Source organism: Poecilia mexicana, unplaced genomic scaffold, assembly GCF_051168715.1.
Source record: "Poecilia mexicana isolate PSO_F unplaced genomic scaffold, ASM5116871v1 scaffold_13, whole genome shotgun sequence".
Taxonomy (NCBI): domain Eukaryota; kingdom Metazoa; phylum Chordata; class Actinopteri; order Cyprinodontiformes; family Poeciliidae; genus Poecilia; species Poecilia mexicana.
Window position 1 is genome coordinate 17,774,147 of NW_028263382.1, and position 18,020 is coordinate 17,792,166.

Here is an 18,020-nt window from a genome sequence, read left to right on the forward strand (position 1 = left end):
AGCCTTATGCAAATAGAAGAGTTCAAAGTTTCTCTAACTGTTTCCAAGTACTTCTGTATCCGTCTACCAAATAGGAGTATTTATTTTTTTTTTACAGTGAGCATTTTATACTTCACTGTCCCATATTCCTGTTGATTTTTTTTGTTCTGTTTCTTTTTTGACTTATCACACAAAGATTACAATGCACACTTACTTTCCCTGAGGTAATTGAGATGAGACAGAAGCACTTCTGCGTTGTACAGGGTGGTAAGTCTGAGGAAGTCGTCTTTGCTCATCTTGCAGAGCTCTTTGCCGTCTGTGTTTTGAAACATTGATGTGTCAATTTCTAGCAGTCCATACTCCTTGATGGCCCACTCCAGCCACTGCCGCACATGGTCCTGAGACCACAGTGATGGGTCTGTGGGAAGACGACAGGAGCGAGTGGAAGTTTATTGGCTGAAGTGCTTAGAGATAAACACACAAATAAGAGAACCATGAAAGTTTTAAACAGAGATGGTTTGAAATATCAGGTTAGCTTGTTCCTGCTTAGTGACTCCAGACCAGCAGGGGGCTCCCAAGAGCACAGTATCATGTCTCAGAACTTACTTTGTTGTGAGCCCTATTCAATTGTTGGTTATTTTGGCTCTTTGCCAATTCTTAACCCTATTTTGTACCCGTGTTTTTGCATTTCTTTCTCTTCTAACCTTCCTTTTGTTCCCATAAAAAAAAAACATTCCATGCAAATGTACAAAAAAAAAACTGCATATCCATGTACTTTTTAGCCAATATTTCAGTATTTCCAAAAGAGACAGAAATAAATTGTCTTAAAAATATACATATCTAATGCATAGTTGAACTAAACTATATAATAGTTTCTGAAATGGTTGTATTATACATTATTGTAACTGTTTCTTGTATCCATTTGTCAGTTCAGTAGTATGAAAGAGGACTCATCAAATTAACTGAGTAACCTCCTGTACATATTGGAGTCACAGACCCATTATGTGAAGCAAAGTAGAATTTTAGTCGATACATTGAAAGAAAAGAAAATAGACAATATGTGGCAGGCAGCTCAGTTTTGTGCCTGAACATATAAGGCATGAAATGGACATAGTTACAAAGGTTTCAACACTTGCAGTTTAAAAATCATTTAAATCTCTTTAGGAATCTTTAGGTGCAGTACACAGGGAAACAATCTTTGTTTGATAAAGAAATAATTCAGTGGTTCTACGGTAATACTTTCTGCTGCTTCTGTTAAGGTTAGTACACATTCATTCAAATAATTATCACTGAACGAATGATTAGTTCCTGTAAGCTTTTCTAAGAACAGCCAGTTAAAACCTCTTCCTTTCTACTAGTTCTGTTGAGTGTGTATTGGATACCACAGTGTTGATCAAATGAAATTCAGCCTTACAATTTCCAGCTTCTAAAACACTTTATTCTAAGTACTATAGTGCAAATTGACTGATGTGGGTTTTTTATTAATAAATTAAGATACATTTGTTGTTGGCTCACAAGGCATGTCTTGAATGCTTAACACACAAAAGTGTTCACTTAAGGGAGAAAGTTCTGAAAAAAACTCTTAAGCGTATAATTTGCCATGTTCCTTTTAATCCCCAACCGTAACCCAACAACCAAACACCTGGAAATGAAACCATTTTATTCAGAATAGAAAATGTACTGAAAAGTCATTTGACTAATAAATATATTCCTGCATAAAATTATCCACATTCACCTTGATGACATAAATAATGATTAAACAAACCATAAGTTATAAAGCATGCCCTTTGCCTACCTGCAGGTACAATGACTCTCCGCTCATTGGTGGTCATGTTGGGGGGAGGAGCATTCTTCTCGTCCATATAGCTCCCATAGGTCATCTGAGATGTGTCATTAGCCCCGACCAGCTTATTACATTTGCCCACACTGCAGTCCACGGGAGACTCCCTGCTGCACAAGAACAAATCAGACGTGGACCTGTTGAAACATTATCAGCAGACATTTTGGGTGTTGAGTTGCTTTCTAGCAATTGAATTTGGCATCAAACATTAAAAGGTCTAATCTTCCCCGCTCAAATATGTCAGATGTTAAAAGCTGTCAAATGATTACAGTAGAAGTTCAGATGTGTCTGATTCTTAATGAAAAAAAAGAAATATCAGAGGAACAGTAAGTCGTTGTATTCATACCTGGATCCGTTCATGTGCTCATATTCTCTCTTGACGTTGACCCGCACAGGCTGGTTGATCCACTCCTGCTGTGGGGGCAAAGGGTTGATTTTGTGGGTCTGGCTGTAGTCCTGTGTGCCAGATGCAGTCATGTCTGTTTTGGGGAGAGGGGCAGCAGCAGCGTAGGGAGGCTCAAATAAGGACTGGTCTTCACTCACCACTGATAGCGCCTCCTGTAAATGTGGGCAAACAAAACGTTTTACTTAACTTACTTTTAAAATAATACATTATTTCATATGACAGCACAGAATCAGAATCAGAATTTGTATTTTTTGTTTGTTTGTTTGTTTTGGTGGTCCTCCCAATAATAAAAACAATAATCAACTCAACTCAGATGACAAGTTTTGAAGTACAGAGGCATAGAGAGATCAACTGGCAATCAAAACTGACAGACTTCTCGTTTAATCGGCCCTTACCTTTGACCACCTGGTCAGAATCCCAAGTGTCTGCTTCATTTTTTTGACAGGTAAACTAACCATAGACACAAACGGCCTCAAAAAGCCATAATCTTGAAAGAGGTAAAAGATAAACACATAAGAAGGTAGATATAGCATCTCAATTATGTGACCTCACATTCACAATAGCCAGCAAATAAGGCTCAAGCCCCTTCCCTGCAACATGTGAAGTTAAATTTCCAATCTCCTGTGTATTTTTGTTTACACCAATTATGTGCACTTATGAGTCATATCACAGTCTGGGATCCTCTGTAGTTTGTGTATACAGTTCATGTAGGGCTGTAGCTTCCTGTTGATGTTAAGATCACTTCAGTCATGCTCACAAAGCTGTTAGATAAGATGCTACAGAACTCTTGTTGCACTCAGATTATAATTTGACAAGTATTAATTAGCAAATGCTTGTAGCTAAAAATAAAATAAAAAAAAGTTGTCTACTTCTAACCTAACTCCCCCATGATTCCTTATACGTAAATTGGTATCAGAGGTCTATTTTCCAGATTAATGTGGACATCCATATCCCCTGTTGAGCCAGACTGTGTGCATCATGTCTGAGCATTGGGCTTCCCTCCACAGCTGAAGACTCAACAGAAGCAGGGGGGTCACAGCTACACTGACCCCTGTGCTTCGGCGCTGCTGGAGCAATGTCAGTTTATTAAAGAAAACAAACGCAGAAACTCGCAGAGCAGGCCAAGATATCGTGCGGTTTAGACGCGGTCCTTGCGTAATGTCTTAAAAGCGAAGCTTGTGCTGTGCAGTTGATGGGTTTGATTTTAAACGTCATTGTTTTAAAGACGTTTAAAACAATGATTATTGCACTTATTATTGCATAGTACTGATTTATTCACATTATTTTTAGAAGAGTAAACACAGAAAAAAAAAACAATAAAGAAAAATATTAAGTGAAATCATAACAATATGGCTCTGAGGATTAGGCTTGATTCTGATGCACATCTGGATTTGATCGGATCTGATGGCACAGTAGAGACGGAGACGTGTCTGATCTCAGAGGACTGACTTTCTTTTCATTCCAGCATGCCACATAGTTGCTTCAGGGAGAAAGATGTGACTTGAAATTCATTAATTCATAGATCCACCATGCAGCCATTCCATTCTCTAGAATGTTTATGAAAGCAAAGTCATGATCACAAGTTTCTGGATTTTCCCATTTCAATGCATGTGTTTACTTTTTTTCCTCAACAGAAAGCAGGTATATTTGCACAATAATGCACACAAATATTAGTTTGCGTTCCTTTTTTCGGTAGTAGCAGCTGACTCAAGCAACCGTGCTGCAGTTTAAACAAATATGTAACAACTTATAAGATGTGGTATAGGTTCTGAGCAATTTGAAATCTCAAGCATTATAGATTCTGGATGTTACTGACAATTCAATGCTGACCTTTCATGAACATCACCTTTTCATAACTTTCTTTTATGGGAAAAGGTAAACTTGTTAGGTTATGTCAAACAAAAATAAGATTGAATGCCTTTTACACCATATTCTTTCGGGTTAATTAGCAGTTTTTTGAAAAGTTGAAATATATGTAACCACTTGAACAATTTTTTTTATTTTTATTTTTCTCTGATTTCATCTGAGAATCCATCATGGTCTGAATTTAGGCACCAAGGCACACTATCTGAGCAGAACACAGCAGCTAGTCTGCAGATGATAAGGGCAAAAGAGTGAGGGAATGTCTTATAACAGCTTGATAAGAGCTTTGCAAACTATTTTGACTATTGCACGTTATATTTACACTGACATATCAGTTGCCACAATTGGAGCCATGATTGGCAAGTGGTTTGTGTTTATTAAGATTGCAGCAGGGTTTTTTTTATTGCTTTGAAATAGAAACAACCCCATGTAACTGTAGAAAGCTGAAAAAACAGCACTATTCTGATTACTCCAGTATCTCTAAGGAACACACACCAGCTACTTGTGAAATCTAGAGGCAGTTACACCTTTTTTTCTGTTTGCTCTACACCATCAGACGATAATTTATGATGTGTGTCACTTGGGTCAGCTTTAAAAAGGAGTGACTTGGGCACTGGCCTGTGGTCCTGAGGTTTGGGGGTCCTTAAAGAAAATGTCATATCATTGTGAGGAGTTTTCATCCGTTGTATTTGAATGCAGAAAACCAATACCCAACTATTTAAAAATGATATCAAAGCCCAAACTCTAACCTAACCCTCAAGCCAAGCAACAGCAACTTTTAAGCACCTGCTCAATTATTGTTTTACAACGTGTATTTCAGTGACATTTTGTACCTACAAATTAACATTCCATCCCTTCCTAATTCCTCTACACTTAAACAATATCAAAGCCATCCATTTAAAGCTCTGCATGTCAATTCATTTCTGATGTTAGTCAACTTTTTTTTTATAAATTATAAAATAAATAGAAGTAAAATGTTTAATTTATTTATTTTTTTTTTCTCCAAGACGGCATCGTTTTGTATCTATAAAGGCTGGCTACAACCACAACGATCATTTTAAAAAAACCTTCATGATTTTTATTTTTTTTTTCATGCACATCATATAAACATGAGTGAGAGTCAAGTCTACATACAATGGAGGTTTAGATGAAAATATATTGACTACTTATGAGAATGTCCATCCATCCATCCATCCATCCATCCATCCATCCATCCATCCATCCATCCATCCATCCATCCATCCATCCATCCATCCATCCATCCATCCATCCATCCATCCATCCATCCGCAGATCCCAAACAATTAAATATTAACTATAAAGACCACAATTCGGTCTGTAAGTAACGAAAAAACTCAAAAAGCTTAACAAAAACTTTACAAATTTCTTGTCATATGGTGATGCATAAACTAGACTGTTGTAATCTCATTTCCTGTGATATTAACATAAGGGGTATAAATAAATTTAAACTTAACATTTTGGGCAAAACCTTTATGCGGAATAGTTTTTGAAAGATCAAAGCCTCTTTTAGCGGATAATAAAAAATAAAAAAAAATTTAAAGGCACGTGGAGCCTTTGTTTACAGAGCGAGCCGAGGTCGTGGCAGCTGGACCCACCGGTGGGTCCGTCGGGTTCTAGGGGTTAATAATATAAGAAGTATGTGGGTCATAAGAGGCGTAAGATAAAGCCCATTCATCCATCCATTATCATACACGTTTATCCCTGGGATTGCGAGGGGTCCTGGTGCCTATCTCCAGCGGTCAACCGGCAAGAAGGCGGGGCACAACCTGGACAGGTCGCCAGGGTTGAGTAAGTCACGAGTGCAATTTCCAACCAGAACTACAACAGACTTAAACGGTGACAGCAACGTTGCACCTTCATAGCAAACTTACTGAATTGCTATTTTAGCAGAGAGATGACAGTGCAGACAAGATGTTGCTGAGGCAAATTTTTGTAAGAAAAAAATCTACAAGAATGACAGCAAAAGAAAGTCACAAACACATCCTTGACTACATACATGCAGTCTTAGAGCAAATTCAATTCTGCAGTCATGAAGCACAGCTGGATTATTAAAGCCGTATGTGTGGAAATTGAGAGATTGTGACTTTAATCCCAGCGCATCGCTCCAAAGACTGAATGTCCAATAACATTTATTTTGTTATTTGAAGCTGTTCAGGCTGTGTCTTTGTTTAGCTTAAAAAATATGCTGAAACTAGATTTTTTGGAATTATAGGTCTCATCCAGATTTAGCACAACCCTATCACCTTTCAACCAGATACAGAGATCAATATAGATATAATTTCCCCTTTCACAGTTTCACGTTGTTTAGAATGAGTCCACCAATATCTATTAAATTAAAATTAGTTCAGGATCGCATTGCAAAGCTTCCCGGTCTCAGCTAAAACATGTAAATGTCTACAAACCCAGATTGGACCTCAATCCCGAGTTTTAGCCTCAAAGTTAAGGGATAGTAATTTAGATATTGCATAGATATATTTTCAGACAGAAAATGTTAACTACCAATTTATTTATTCACGTAAAAGAAACGTGTCTTGGTACGGCACCAAAACAGACTATAGCCCCAGAGCCAAAATCAGGCTGTGTGTGACAGCCTTAAGAATAGATTTTTTTTTTGTTTCTTCTCCAACAGATATTACTATAACATATATTACCATAATCGCACAGGTAGTATTGACCTCCAGAAAAAAAATAAATAAATAAATAAATTGATATTTTTTATTTTTTTTGGTGGGGTTGGAGGGAGGAGCGAAGTAGGTGGGTTGTTTTTGTAGGGTGTTCCCCAGACAAAGAGTGGGAAAAAACAGCAAATAAATCACAGCAGCTCATAATCAAGCCCCATCATAAGCATTGTGTATGAGTGTGACACCTGCTGGGAGCCACCTTGGTTCTGTTTACACCAGCCAATTCAGGTCTGGCCCGGGTTGCAGCTGGTCCTAAATGCGTCAAGACTAGATACTATGTGCAATAGCTTCACATCCAGAATACACGTGTATCTGTTTGCTGTTCACACACGGACATACGCACGCACGCACACGCGCACATAAGCACGCAGTGAACCTAACAGGAGCCACCCAGAGGGTGGGGGGTAGGGGGGCATTCCTGTCCTTTGTTTAAGGAGGAAGAGGAAACCTGTCAGGAAAAGATTGTGTAGAGCAGGAAACTCTCATGGCTAGAGAGTCCTTCCTTTCTTTTTTTTTTCTTTTTTTTTTGTGAACATGAATGTACAAGTTCATATATACTCAGGGACACAATTATGATTGCATTTGCTACTGGAACTCCTTGTTTTGTTAAAAAAAAAAAAAAAGATCCGAGTTGACAAAAATTCCATGCTCTTACACCAGGGCCATTCATCCATGGCACATCACAAACCTGTGAGCAATAAATGATGGAATTCCATGGCTATTTTTCTCCTCTCTCTGTCTCTCTTTCTTTTCCCAGAAAAATGACACCACACCCAATGACCACAAACGAGCTACTTTAAATTTCCAAGAATTAAAAAAAGAACAAGTAACATCTCTCAGACGCAACAGGAGTAAATAAGCTCTCTGTAGACTGAATGTGTCTAACTGGGGACAAGCGGGGCTTCAACATCTGGACTGGAGGCTGTAGCCATAATGCATCTGGAATTCCAGTCTCAGGGAACCAGTAGCCAAGTGGTGTTAATGCAGACCAGCGCTCTGCCACTAACAGCATACCGTTTCAAAATAAGTTGTGCAACTATTTAAGGAGCAAGCCAAGGTATCATTGTGAAGCGTTGCGGTTTCGAGTGTTGCAAACGGCATGGGCAGTTACCAAATGACAGCTTTCCTCTGCAGCTTGACAAAACTCTCTATGTCCGGCAGCGGGGAGACGCGGAGTTTCAGCAACGATCGAAATCCGCAAAGAGAAGCAGATGCAGACTTTCTGATTTCCAGATACCAGCCAGGTACCATCACCGCTCCGTTAACCCCGCGGACATGATCCTCAGGACTGAGCCGGGCGACGTGCCCACACCGCTGTTGCGCAGCTCAACATCATCGTGTCCAGCCGCTACATCCAGTAATCTCTAAAACTAAATGCTTGAACCCGCGGATACACACCACATAAATGACTATAAAGTGTGTTTCTAGTCTGAATCGAGCAATAATTCCTTAGTGGCTTCCCCAGACGTGCGTAATGATGCGCCCGGTCCCCCGAAAAATCCACAACGTGATTCAGATCTGAATCCACTAAGCGTGTATCCTCGAAAGCCTTTATTATAAAAAGGAAGAAAAATGCTTTAGGATAAAGAAGAAAAGAAGAGAAACCTTGGTTAGAGAAAAAAATCTCCCATCGTCGTCGGATTGGAGGTTCCAGCTCACAGACCGAGACAGAGGATCGTTTCAATCCGCTGCTTTTAAAAAAAAGGAGGCGCAACTCCGCAAAAAACTGTCTCCCCACAAACTCATACACCCCGTCCTCCACCCTTACCTTAATAGTTCCGTCCATTTTGCCCAATTTTCAGCGGACCCCGACGATATCCCAAACATGACACGCTCCTGAGTTAATTCCAGTGCCCCCCCGGTACTATGTGGCGGAGAGAAGGAGACACTTTTTTCTCTCTTTACCGGATTGACTTTTTTCTTTCCTCTAAATTTGGGAAGTGAAGTCACCGCTGTTGAGAAGGTTTGAGAAGGAAGCTGTGTGTCACCGAAAGTCCTGCCTTCAAAAAAAAAAAAAAAAAAAAGAGAGCGAGAGAGAAAAGAAAAAAAAGGCAGGATACTGTCCCAGAGAGATAAGCAGGGAAACAATTGAGTGTTCGCTCCGCTGTTATGTTTTTTTCTGCTCGGAAATATTTACAGGATGGCTGGGCTGCCTGCGTCGCACACGGCCATTGCAGTGTTGTGCCTGCTGAGGGATATTGTTGCGCGCTATGTATTAATTCCCTGGCGGTAATGTCACAGCTGCTGTGGAAGAAGGGTTTATTTGTCCAGAATTTTTATTTTTTATTTTTTCATTTAGCTGTATTTGAAGATTTTTTTTTCTTTTTTTTTACGAATGAATATAAGTTTTGGAACTTAATGTTTTAGGGCGCTTTTTGACTCACGCCTACATTTCAGACACATCTGGCCATGCCTCCATCCCACAGTAAATCAAGACTATTCACAATTTTACTCTGGATTTCATAGTGGAAGTAATGCATTTCATCCCTGCGAGTGGACAGATGTTTCCCTCAATGCCAACTGAGCTCTAAATCAAAACTGAGGAGATAGCTGTGATAGGGTTTTATTGTGTTTTTTTTTCTAACTTTCCTTTTTTGCGATCAGATATGTTAGGTGTTCTTTTGACATTATTAAAATACAAGTAGTAAGCTCTTTGCCGCGATATAATCTAAAAGTTGTTTTTTTTTTCGCAACATGTGTTCTGTGGAAAAAGACATAGAAAGACAAAAGCGCACCAAGGTGTACTTAATTAATCCATTTGATTATTATTTATTGCTATTATTATTATTTACTGCTACATTTGTCTGTGCACAATTCACGTCAGGAGTCCTTCCCTCTTCACCCCCCTCTTCCTTGCCTGCACTTTCAAAATGTTCTCATCAATGCAAGCGCAATTTTAGTGAATATTCTAAAGAGGGAGAGAGGGATTCTGAACGTGTCCAGAACAGAGACACTGAAAGAAAAGTCAGTTTTCCGAGTTTAAGATCTGCATTTTAATCAAATTAATTAAAGACCATGTCAACAGAGTTTAAGAAATAAGATTGCTATATTTTACTAAATCAAAGTCCAATTACAGGAGGGGAAACAGAGTTTTTCGTTGGACAAAAGTGAGCACACATCGTCTCCTAATGTTTAATAACGCGTTGTGATTTGACCAATGATAAGAATAATGAATACTTTTTTTGCAGTACGCCTGTGGGGAAGCGGCCCCTCAGACTCAAATGGAGCCTGCCCCTGACAGCAGGGCCGGCCTGTCTGCACTCCACTTGGGGGTCTGGCGGGGCGGCATGGGCCCCCACCCTTGGGACCACCACATCTGGATCCTGCTAAGGGTCAAGGCTTCTCCTGCCTGAGGCCAGCTCTGACTCGAGTAATTAAGGGAGACACCTTGTTTAACTCTTTAGTGACTGTCTTGCTTTTTTTTGTTGTTGTTTTTGTTGTTTTTCTTCACATTCCAAACTCTGGAGGTTTTTGCATCACCTTGATGTAGAGAGACTACCTGTGTAAAGATCTATGTCTGTCTGTCTGTCTGTCTGTCTGTCTGTCTGTCTGTCTGTCTGTCTGTCTGTCTGTCTGTCTGTCTGTCCAACTATGACGAAATACTGGCAGTAAGATATGGTGAATTTTAAAAGAAATACTCAGATTTTGCCTGAAAGCGATTTCTCTGAGGTGTCTGACAAAGTCTTGAAGCGATAGGAGTTTTTCCATAACTGTAACAAACATGCAAAACTGCCTCGCCCCAACTGTCTTCCTCTAACAGATAGCCTGAATGACTAACTACCTAATATCAGCTTGGTCAAAGAATTTGATTGGTGTCCAGGGCTGGCCCGAGGTCAGCTGAGGCCCACTGCTAAATTACATTTTTATGCCAGCCTTCAGCTGAAGTAGTCTGAAGTAGATGTGACCCTGCTTCAGACTAAAGCAGCAAAAATATATAGAACATTTCACTTTTTTAAAGTTTTCAATAGTTTATATTAATGTAACCCATTGCATGTGGATTAAAATCTATATTTATTTGACTCTCAAACAAGCAGGGGGTTCCAAGCATTCAGAAAGTTTGCTCATTCATCAAACTGACTTTGCTTGAGCCACTCTATAGAGAGAAAGTAGGTGAATAACAAGCAAGAGTGTTTTACTAGAGCAGATTATAGTTTTGCTTAAGAAAATTCCATATTACTGTACAATTCAATATGCTAATTATCTTAGCAATAGTAAAAACTTTTTCTTGTCTTTTGCTTTTAATTAATTGATTGATTTTTAATTAAAAACAATTAAGTCACGTTATGCATGTTTAATTTTAAATGTCTGTGTGAATACAATGATACCATGATTCTTTACTTAATCTTACATGCCATAGGAATCTTATACCTTTTCAACAGAGTCAGACTGAGTTACAAGCAAACTTTGCAACTGCTGAAAGCCCCCTGCAGGTCTTTGGGCCTAAAAGGAGATTAAACTTATTAAAGGACAATTTGAGAAAAGCACCAATTGTGCTCATGTGTTGCATATAAATGAAATATAATAATACCAAAAATCTACTTGAAATCTGAGTTTTAAAGATACATTAGACACATTGTGATAATTTTTGTTCATCTTGATGATTATGGCTTACAGCAATAAAAACCTAAAGTCCACTTCCATTTTATGAATTTCAATTGTGGCTCCTAAAGGAAATCTTTCTTGAGGTCCCCAACAACTTTGGAACTGCTCTGCATGCTTATGATTTAAAGCCTCCACAAATTGAACAGTTTCAATTTACGTAAATATACTTTAATTATAAAAAAGTCAAATTTACTCTCACTTACACTCTTCGTGCCAACTTTAAGTGGGTTTGAATAACGCACGTCGTCTTGTTTCACCACCCAAAATATTGTCTTTTCTTGTCAAACCAAATCTTACCAACCTGTAAATAATTGTTTTAAAAGCAAACTCCTTTATTTTACAAGAAAATCCATCATCCCAGTCATAAATCTTATCAAAAAGACAAGAGGGAGCGAGAACTCCCAAGATCATAATGAATAAAGCGGTAACAAACATTTTAGAAGGCCAATAAACAGATGCGAGTTGGTTTACACAGTGAACCACAGAACATCTGGCTTTGACGCTGGAACTAGACAGCCAGACATTTCTTCTTACACCACCAGCCAGTAGCTCCTCTGTCTCAGCACGGAGGCAGCAAGCCAGAGGTGGGCGGACACTTTGGTGATTTTGTATGTGCGGCAGCCTTTCAATTGTTGTGGGCCCATCTTTTCTTCTTCAACTTAAATAAATCTGTGGTAAGATCTGAAAGGTAGGGAAAACTGACATGATGTCGTATCTTACAGCTCCATGCATTAACCGGCTCCTGTTGCTTTTTTTCTTTTCTTTTTCTATTCACTTTGTTTTATATAGCCCCATTTTGTTTTGACATTTTTATAACCACTTTTTAGACATTTTTAACAATGTAAAATACATTGGTAGTATTCAAGAAAAATAACTGCAATTCCGAAGTTGAAGCATCCTCAGTTCATGTAAGCCAGCCCTTGCTCCTGTTTATTAAACTGCAAAATTGTATTCAGATCATTCCTGCTCTCAGGCTAAAAGGCATTTATCCGAGTCAAAATACCGAGGGCAAAAAAGAAGAAGAAAAAAAAAAAACTGGAGTCTGCAGCACATAGAAGCACGAACTGTCTGGCCCCTCGCTCTAGGCCATAATTAATTTGAGATTTATTTTTATTGGAGAGTTCCAGTCTCGCCTGGCCTTAACCAAACAAAACCAAATGCCGGGGCCCTTTGGATTCGCTCGAAAGATGGGGAATATTTTTTTTTTTTTTTTTTTTTTTTTTTAGATTTCGTACACTGAGGCGTGCCACATGCTGACCAGCATCTCCCTGCGCGATTGAGAGGGAAGCAACAATTGCGAAGACACGCTTAACCCCGGAGTCACAGATCGGAAGCGCCAGAATAAAAGGAAACAATCTAGGCTGCATTTCCACAACAAACTGAAACACAACGCGTCGCAAAATATATGTTTCCCCTCTCCGTGCGCCTCTTACAGAAAGAGTAATTTACGCTCATATTTTCTATTTAAACATTCCCTGCTATTCAGCTCTCTTACAACAAATCGGGAATTGTTCCGACTCCTGAAACGCAAAGTCTCTCAGCGGTGGCACAAACGCTGCGGTTGGATGAAAGGAGCCCTTATTCAAAAAAAAATGGAGGAGAGGGGGATAAGTCCTCAAAACATAAGAAGTCGCCCTTTGGAAAAACACCTTGATTATTAAGATAGAAACATAGCCCTTCACTGTACAATGACTCATTTGAATGAAGCATACAGTCCAAGCAGTCAAACGTGACGCAGTCACTTGGCTTTCATTGACATTTTTTCACTTTATACACACAAAATATGTTTGACTTTATTTTATAAAATAAAAAATAATAATAATTATTATTATTATTATTATGAAAAACAATTTGGCGTTTCAGTGCTATTTCTAGACGTGTGGATCCGTTGGATGTATCATATCCCCGCTGCTCCAAACATGCGGGACGAGATGCGGGATTTATATGAAAACCAGATGTGCGTTGTTTGCTCTATTTACCCTCTCAGGAGCGTGACGGACAGAGAGCGGATTCATGACGTAAGGCATGATAATGAGACGTAACACCACATTTTAATGAGCTAAAAGGAAGAAAAACTGCAACAACAGAGCATCGTGACTTCAGGGTAACCAGGTATTTCTTTATTATTGTTACTGTCAGTCACTTTGACACTGCAGTAAAATAAAAGTCTTTACTTGTCATTAATGACCAAACAAACTGCTAGAATTTTATTGATATAATTGCTAAGATGTTTGGCAAACATTTAATTTGGGAACATAATAATCAGGTTTAACTGCTTCACATGCTTAAATAAACTAGTTACATTTCAACCAAATCTTTGTACTTGTCCAAATTTTGATAAATTCTTATGATGAGTTCCCACATATAGTTTATCCTCTATGTTAAAAATAAACAAAAGATAAGCATTGGTTTTTGACAGACATAAAAGATTACCAAGCTATTATGAAAGGGATTATCTTAATATGATGGTAGAGACAGTTCTAGACCAAATTTACCAGAGGCACAGTCTTTTTTTTTTTTTTTTTATGGGAGGCGCAGAACAACATAAAGGACCAAAAAAATAAAATAAAATAAAACAGGCCAATATGTCATTTCATATATATATATATAAAGTGATCCAAAGAGACACTTCAGGAGTCAACAAGATCAGGTTGCAGAGTCCTGATGTAAGAAATGAAAACTGTGATCCAGTATCAAAACAGCTGAAGCTAAAAATGTAATACTTTAATTTCTAATGCATTGTTAAAGGGAAACTGTGAATGTAAAAGATTAAACTAGTGAAAGACAACCAATTAGCTACTTTTTCTGTTTCAGAGTATTTCACCATGAGAAAAGGGATTTAGTATTAGCTCTTCAGTACAGGGGCCAAAACAGAGGCCTGCACCAGGTCTACCTGGGCACTGGACCCTATTAGCCCTTGTTTTGAACCACCCTTGGAAGGTGGCATGTAAAACCCTTTCCTTTCACACAGAATGTCAGACAACCAGTATGATTGTTCGTAGTTGCTTTAGGAGTAACTGGTGATGATACAAACTGACACAAAATATGTGTGGCACTTATTTAATATAAGACAAACTGTTATTCATGCCTTTAAATTTCACCACGTTTAGGCATTATGTTAGACAGCCATATTGGAATCTGAGCTCAGGGCCTGATCCATGACCCCTGGCTTTCCCAATTGGAATTCTGGGTGTTCTTGTTGATTTTCTGACTAAGACCTGGGAAAATCAGACTTCCAAAACACAGAGAACACACCATAAAACGTAATGTCTCAGATACCCAACTTGCTGGTGCATTTGATTTGCACTTTAAGTCAAATTTTCAAGAAATGTTCTTGCATCAGGTCAGAGATTTTCTTAACCACAAGTCTTTTGAAAATATTTAGCTTTTAATTAGACTAAATATTATTCATGATACAGCTCACAGAAATATATCAGCCATACTGGACACCACACATGACAAATTAGAATTGCTAACAGTTGATTGAACCAAAAGCTTATGTGTCTAGAAGTAAACCAGTATTGCAGAAGCATAGGTTGGTTGGTGTGCCAAGGTTTTAAATAGTTGGAGTTTTGCTACAGTGCTAAAATGTTCTGTCAACATTTTTATGGCTTCACATTTTGATGAAATTATCATTTACTACTTGGTAGTAAATGAGTTATCTATTTTTTTATTTTTTTTATTTTTTTGATAGCTCTAATATTCATTTCCAGTTCTATGGAGTAAACAGCTCCATAGAACTGGATATATTACTGCTATGTTACTAAACATAGAATGAAACCTAAATGACTTTTACCAATAAACTCCCTTTCGTATTGTATGATAAGAATATGAAAATGTGATCATTGAACAGCAAATAGTCTATTGTTTGAAAAAAAAACAGTACTAAATGTAAGGGATCTTTGCTTATATCATGTTGAAATAATAAATTGCTAACATTCTAAACATAATACAATATATCATTTACTCATGAAGTATGAATAATTGTAACTTTTTACGGTTTAAATAAAACCATTTAGATTACACTAAATGTTTTTATTTAAAATTGTTACTTTTTCAATGAATCCCATACCAGCACATCCCTATGTTTTCTGACTGTAAAGCTCTCTTGGTTAAATTGTTAAACTGTCTAAATTACAAAGAAGAAACAAAATTATCGAACGTAATAACTAAATTACAGCATCATATAAGTTGAAATAGCCTTGGCAAACTTTGTTGTTGTCTATCACAGCAAACTTAAAGAAAAGAACCCTGCAAAATTACCTGATCCAACAGACGGTGGTGTCTTACCTTAACGTAAGACGACGTGTCAGGGACAGTTTGAAACATGTCTACTAGACAGACTGGCCCAAGGGTGCTCAGTGTCCAATGGGCCCTGAAAGAAGAAGAAAGACAAAGAAAAATGATGGAAACAATTATTATTATTATTATTATTATTATTATTATTATTATTATTATTATTATTATTATTACAAGGTTGTGAATCCATAAAAGAAACACATGGGTCAACACCTCCACCAAATTAGAGTTAAGGTAAAATTTACCCAATGTGCACCCTCCCTCAAATCTGCACGTCAATTCAAGCCTAGATTCATTCATAAAGCCCGATTTTCCCCCCTAACCTCTGGTATGGGCTATTAGATAGAGGCAGGTTTTAATTACTACCCTCCCTACATTTAACAGCGCCAATAGATGGAAATTACAACAGTGACCTACAGCTAACATGGATAAATTACTTACTTCAATTCTAGCCAATAGAAACTGAGCAACACACAAAAAAAAAGAAGAAAAAAAAAACGAGGGCCCCCATCCCAACCCCCATCACGTTTTCCCCCTAAAGCTTACCACATATTGAAACACTTTTCGCTTTAATAAGTGCAGCTTACAAAGTCTCGGGTGAAAGGGCACTGAGGGGACGGTGTTTTTTAGTCCTTCCTTATACCGCTGCAATTATCAGCAGCGCAGAGCCACCACAAGCGCCTCTTATATGGGTGATGAAGCAAATGAGGTTATGTGAATGTCTGCAATGGCAGGCCATCTCTTAATAATCCCCGTGGAACATCTCTGACCTGTGAAAAGTCATGCATGTTTTTGCGAACCTTAATTTACAACTGTGCATTCATTTTAGAATTATTAGCGGGTGATTTAAACGCTTTATGATCTTTTTAAAAATGTATTTAAGTATTGTTTTCGACTTTTTTGTGTGTGCAGACACAAAAAAATGCGTCCGATTTCCAGCCGATAAAAAAAAAAAAAAAGACCCTACTACAGGACACCGCATCTGCAGCCAATTAGAGGAGGACTGGTGAATAACGGCGTGAACCTTCCTCCGAGACAGCCCCGTGGGCCGGGGAACCCTCTAGTGTTACATTTTAAGCATCTTTACCTTGCCGTTATCCATCATAAACTAGAGTCAACTGGTTTTCAGCTAATGCATATTCTGTCCCCCCCACCCCCTATCTTTTTACATCCACCACGATAAGACTTTGAAGAACAAAAAAGTCTCAATAGTCAAACATTAACTTTAAAAATGAGGGGGGGGGGGTACGGAATAAGCAAAATCTGAACACATTTGATGTAATGAAGTTGAAAAGTTAAGGCAGTTTCACTTCACCTTCGCACTTAAGAAACACCGTCTCGCTACTTAAAATAGGATAAAATAAAACAAAAATAAAAATTAAAGGTGCAGCCAGCTATCGAGCGCGTGACCATGCTTCAATGAAAACAAACACGCGGAAATGATTTATTGTCCGCCAGCACGCGCATTTACCCAGAGCAACTTAAGGAAAACTTGCCACTCACCTGTCGTTACTGCGGTCGATCTCTCTCTCTCTCTTGTCGATATCCCTCCACCGAGAAAAATCACTCCTCTTGCTATCTGAAATAATTAGTCCGGTCAAGAGTCGAAGGTGTTTTCCACCGATGATGACAGTGAGTTATTTTTTGACGGTGTCTGAAAGAACGCCGGGTGCAGGCATGGAAATGCTCCTGAAATGAGAGAGCCGCGGCCAATAAGCAGCAAGAGAAAACCTCCCCTTTGCCTGCAGTGTGAGGCAACTGAACCATGAAATAAGAGAGAAGGCAAGAGGGGGAGAAAGAGTCTCATAAATCTAATTTGTAAAGTCTTTACGTACGATAAGAACGTAACAGTTTGCTTTTAAATAGCTTTACTTTTCGTCGGAAGAACAATAAACATGTGAGGTGTTGTGCACTGAGGGGAAACAATGTGGCAAGAGAACGTGAAAAGCCATCCAACTGTAAAAGCACACAAACAGCCCACCTAAACTGAAAACCTGGGGAAAGATGGAAAAACTTTGCTCATCTTAGGGATTTTGGGGTTGTACATGAATTGTGCTCTTGGCAAGCAGCCTCTTGTCTTTGAAAGTGGACTACAACAGACTTTCAGAAAGAACACCTCGCCGTTTTTTACTTAGTGCCTGATATTAAATCAGATTATATTTTTATGTTAGGATTATCAAAAATAATTGCTGTTTCCTAAATGCCAGAATAATAGGGGGGGAGGGGGGGGAATAATTTTTGAATAATTATTGGACTTATTGCCACTTCAAAATGTTGACTTAGTTATATATATATATATATATATATATATATATATATATATATATATA

At 38.3% G+C, this 18,020-nt stretch overlaps 1 protein-coding gene across 6 annotated transcripts in view; it reads right to left on the reverse strand.

The window, feature by feature from the left end:
• fli1 (Fli-1 proto-oncogene, ETS transcription factor) overlaps positions 1 to 17,470 on the reverse strand; it is a 38,970-nt gene extending 21,500 nt beyond the window's left edge. The window contains exons 1-5 of one of the 6 annotated variants that reach the window (XM_088011819.1): positions 17,194 to 17,470; positions 15,682 to 15,766; positions 2,166 to 2,377; positions 1,775 to 1,956; positions 194 to 397 (exon numbers count right to left, since the gene is read on the reverse strand). In XM_088011819.1, coding sequence (XP_087867945.1) covers positions 194 to 397; positions 1,775 to 1,956; positions 2,166 to 2,377; positions 15,682 to 15,720 — 637 coding nt within the window. In that variant the 5' untranslated portion in view covers positions 15,721 to 15,766; positions 17,194 to 17,470. Of the gene's footprint in view, positions 1 to 193; positions 398 to 1,774; positions 1,957 to 2,165; positions 2,378 to 8,557; positions 8,932 to 15,681; positions 15,767 to 17,193 lie in introns of those variants that run through there. The other 5 variants (XM_088011823.1, XM_088011822.1, XM_088011821.1 and 2 more) reach the window with 5 other exon arrangements.
• Between the last annotated feature and the right edge of the window lie 550 nt (positions 17,471 to 18,020).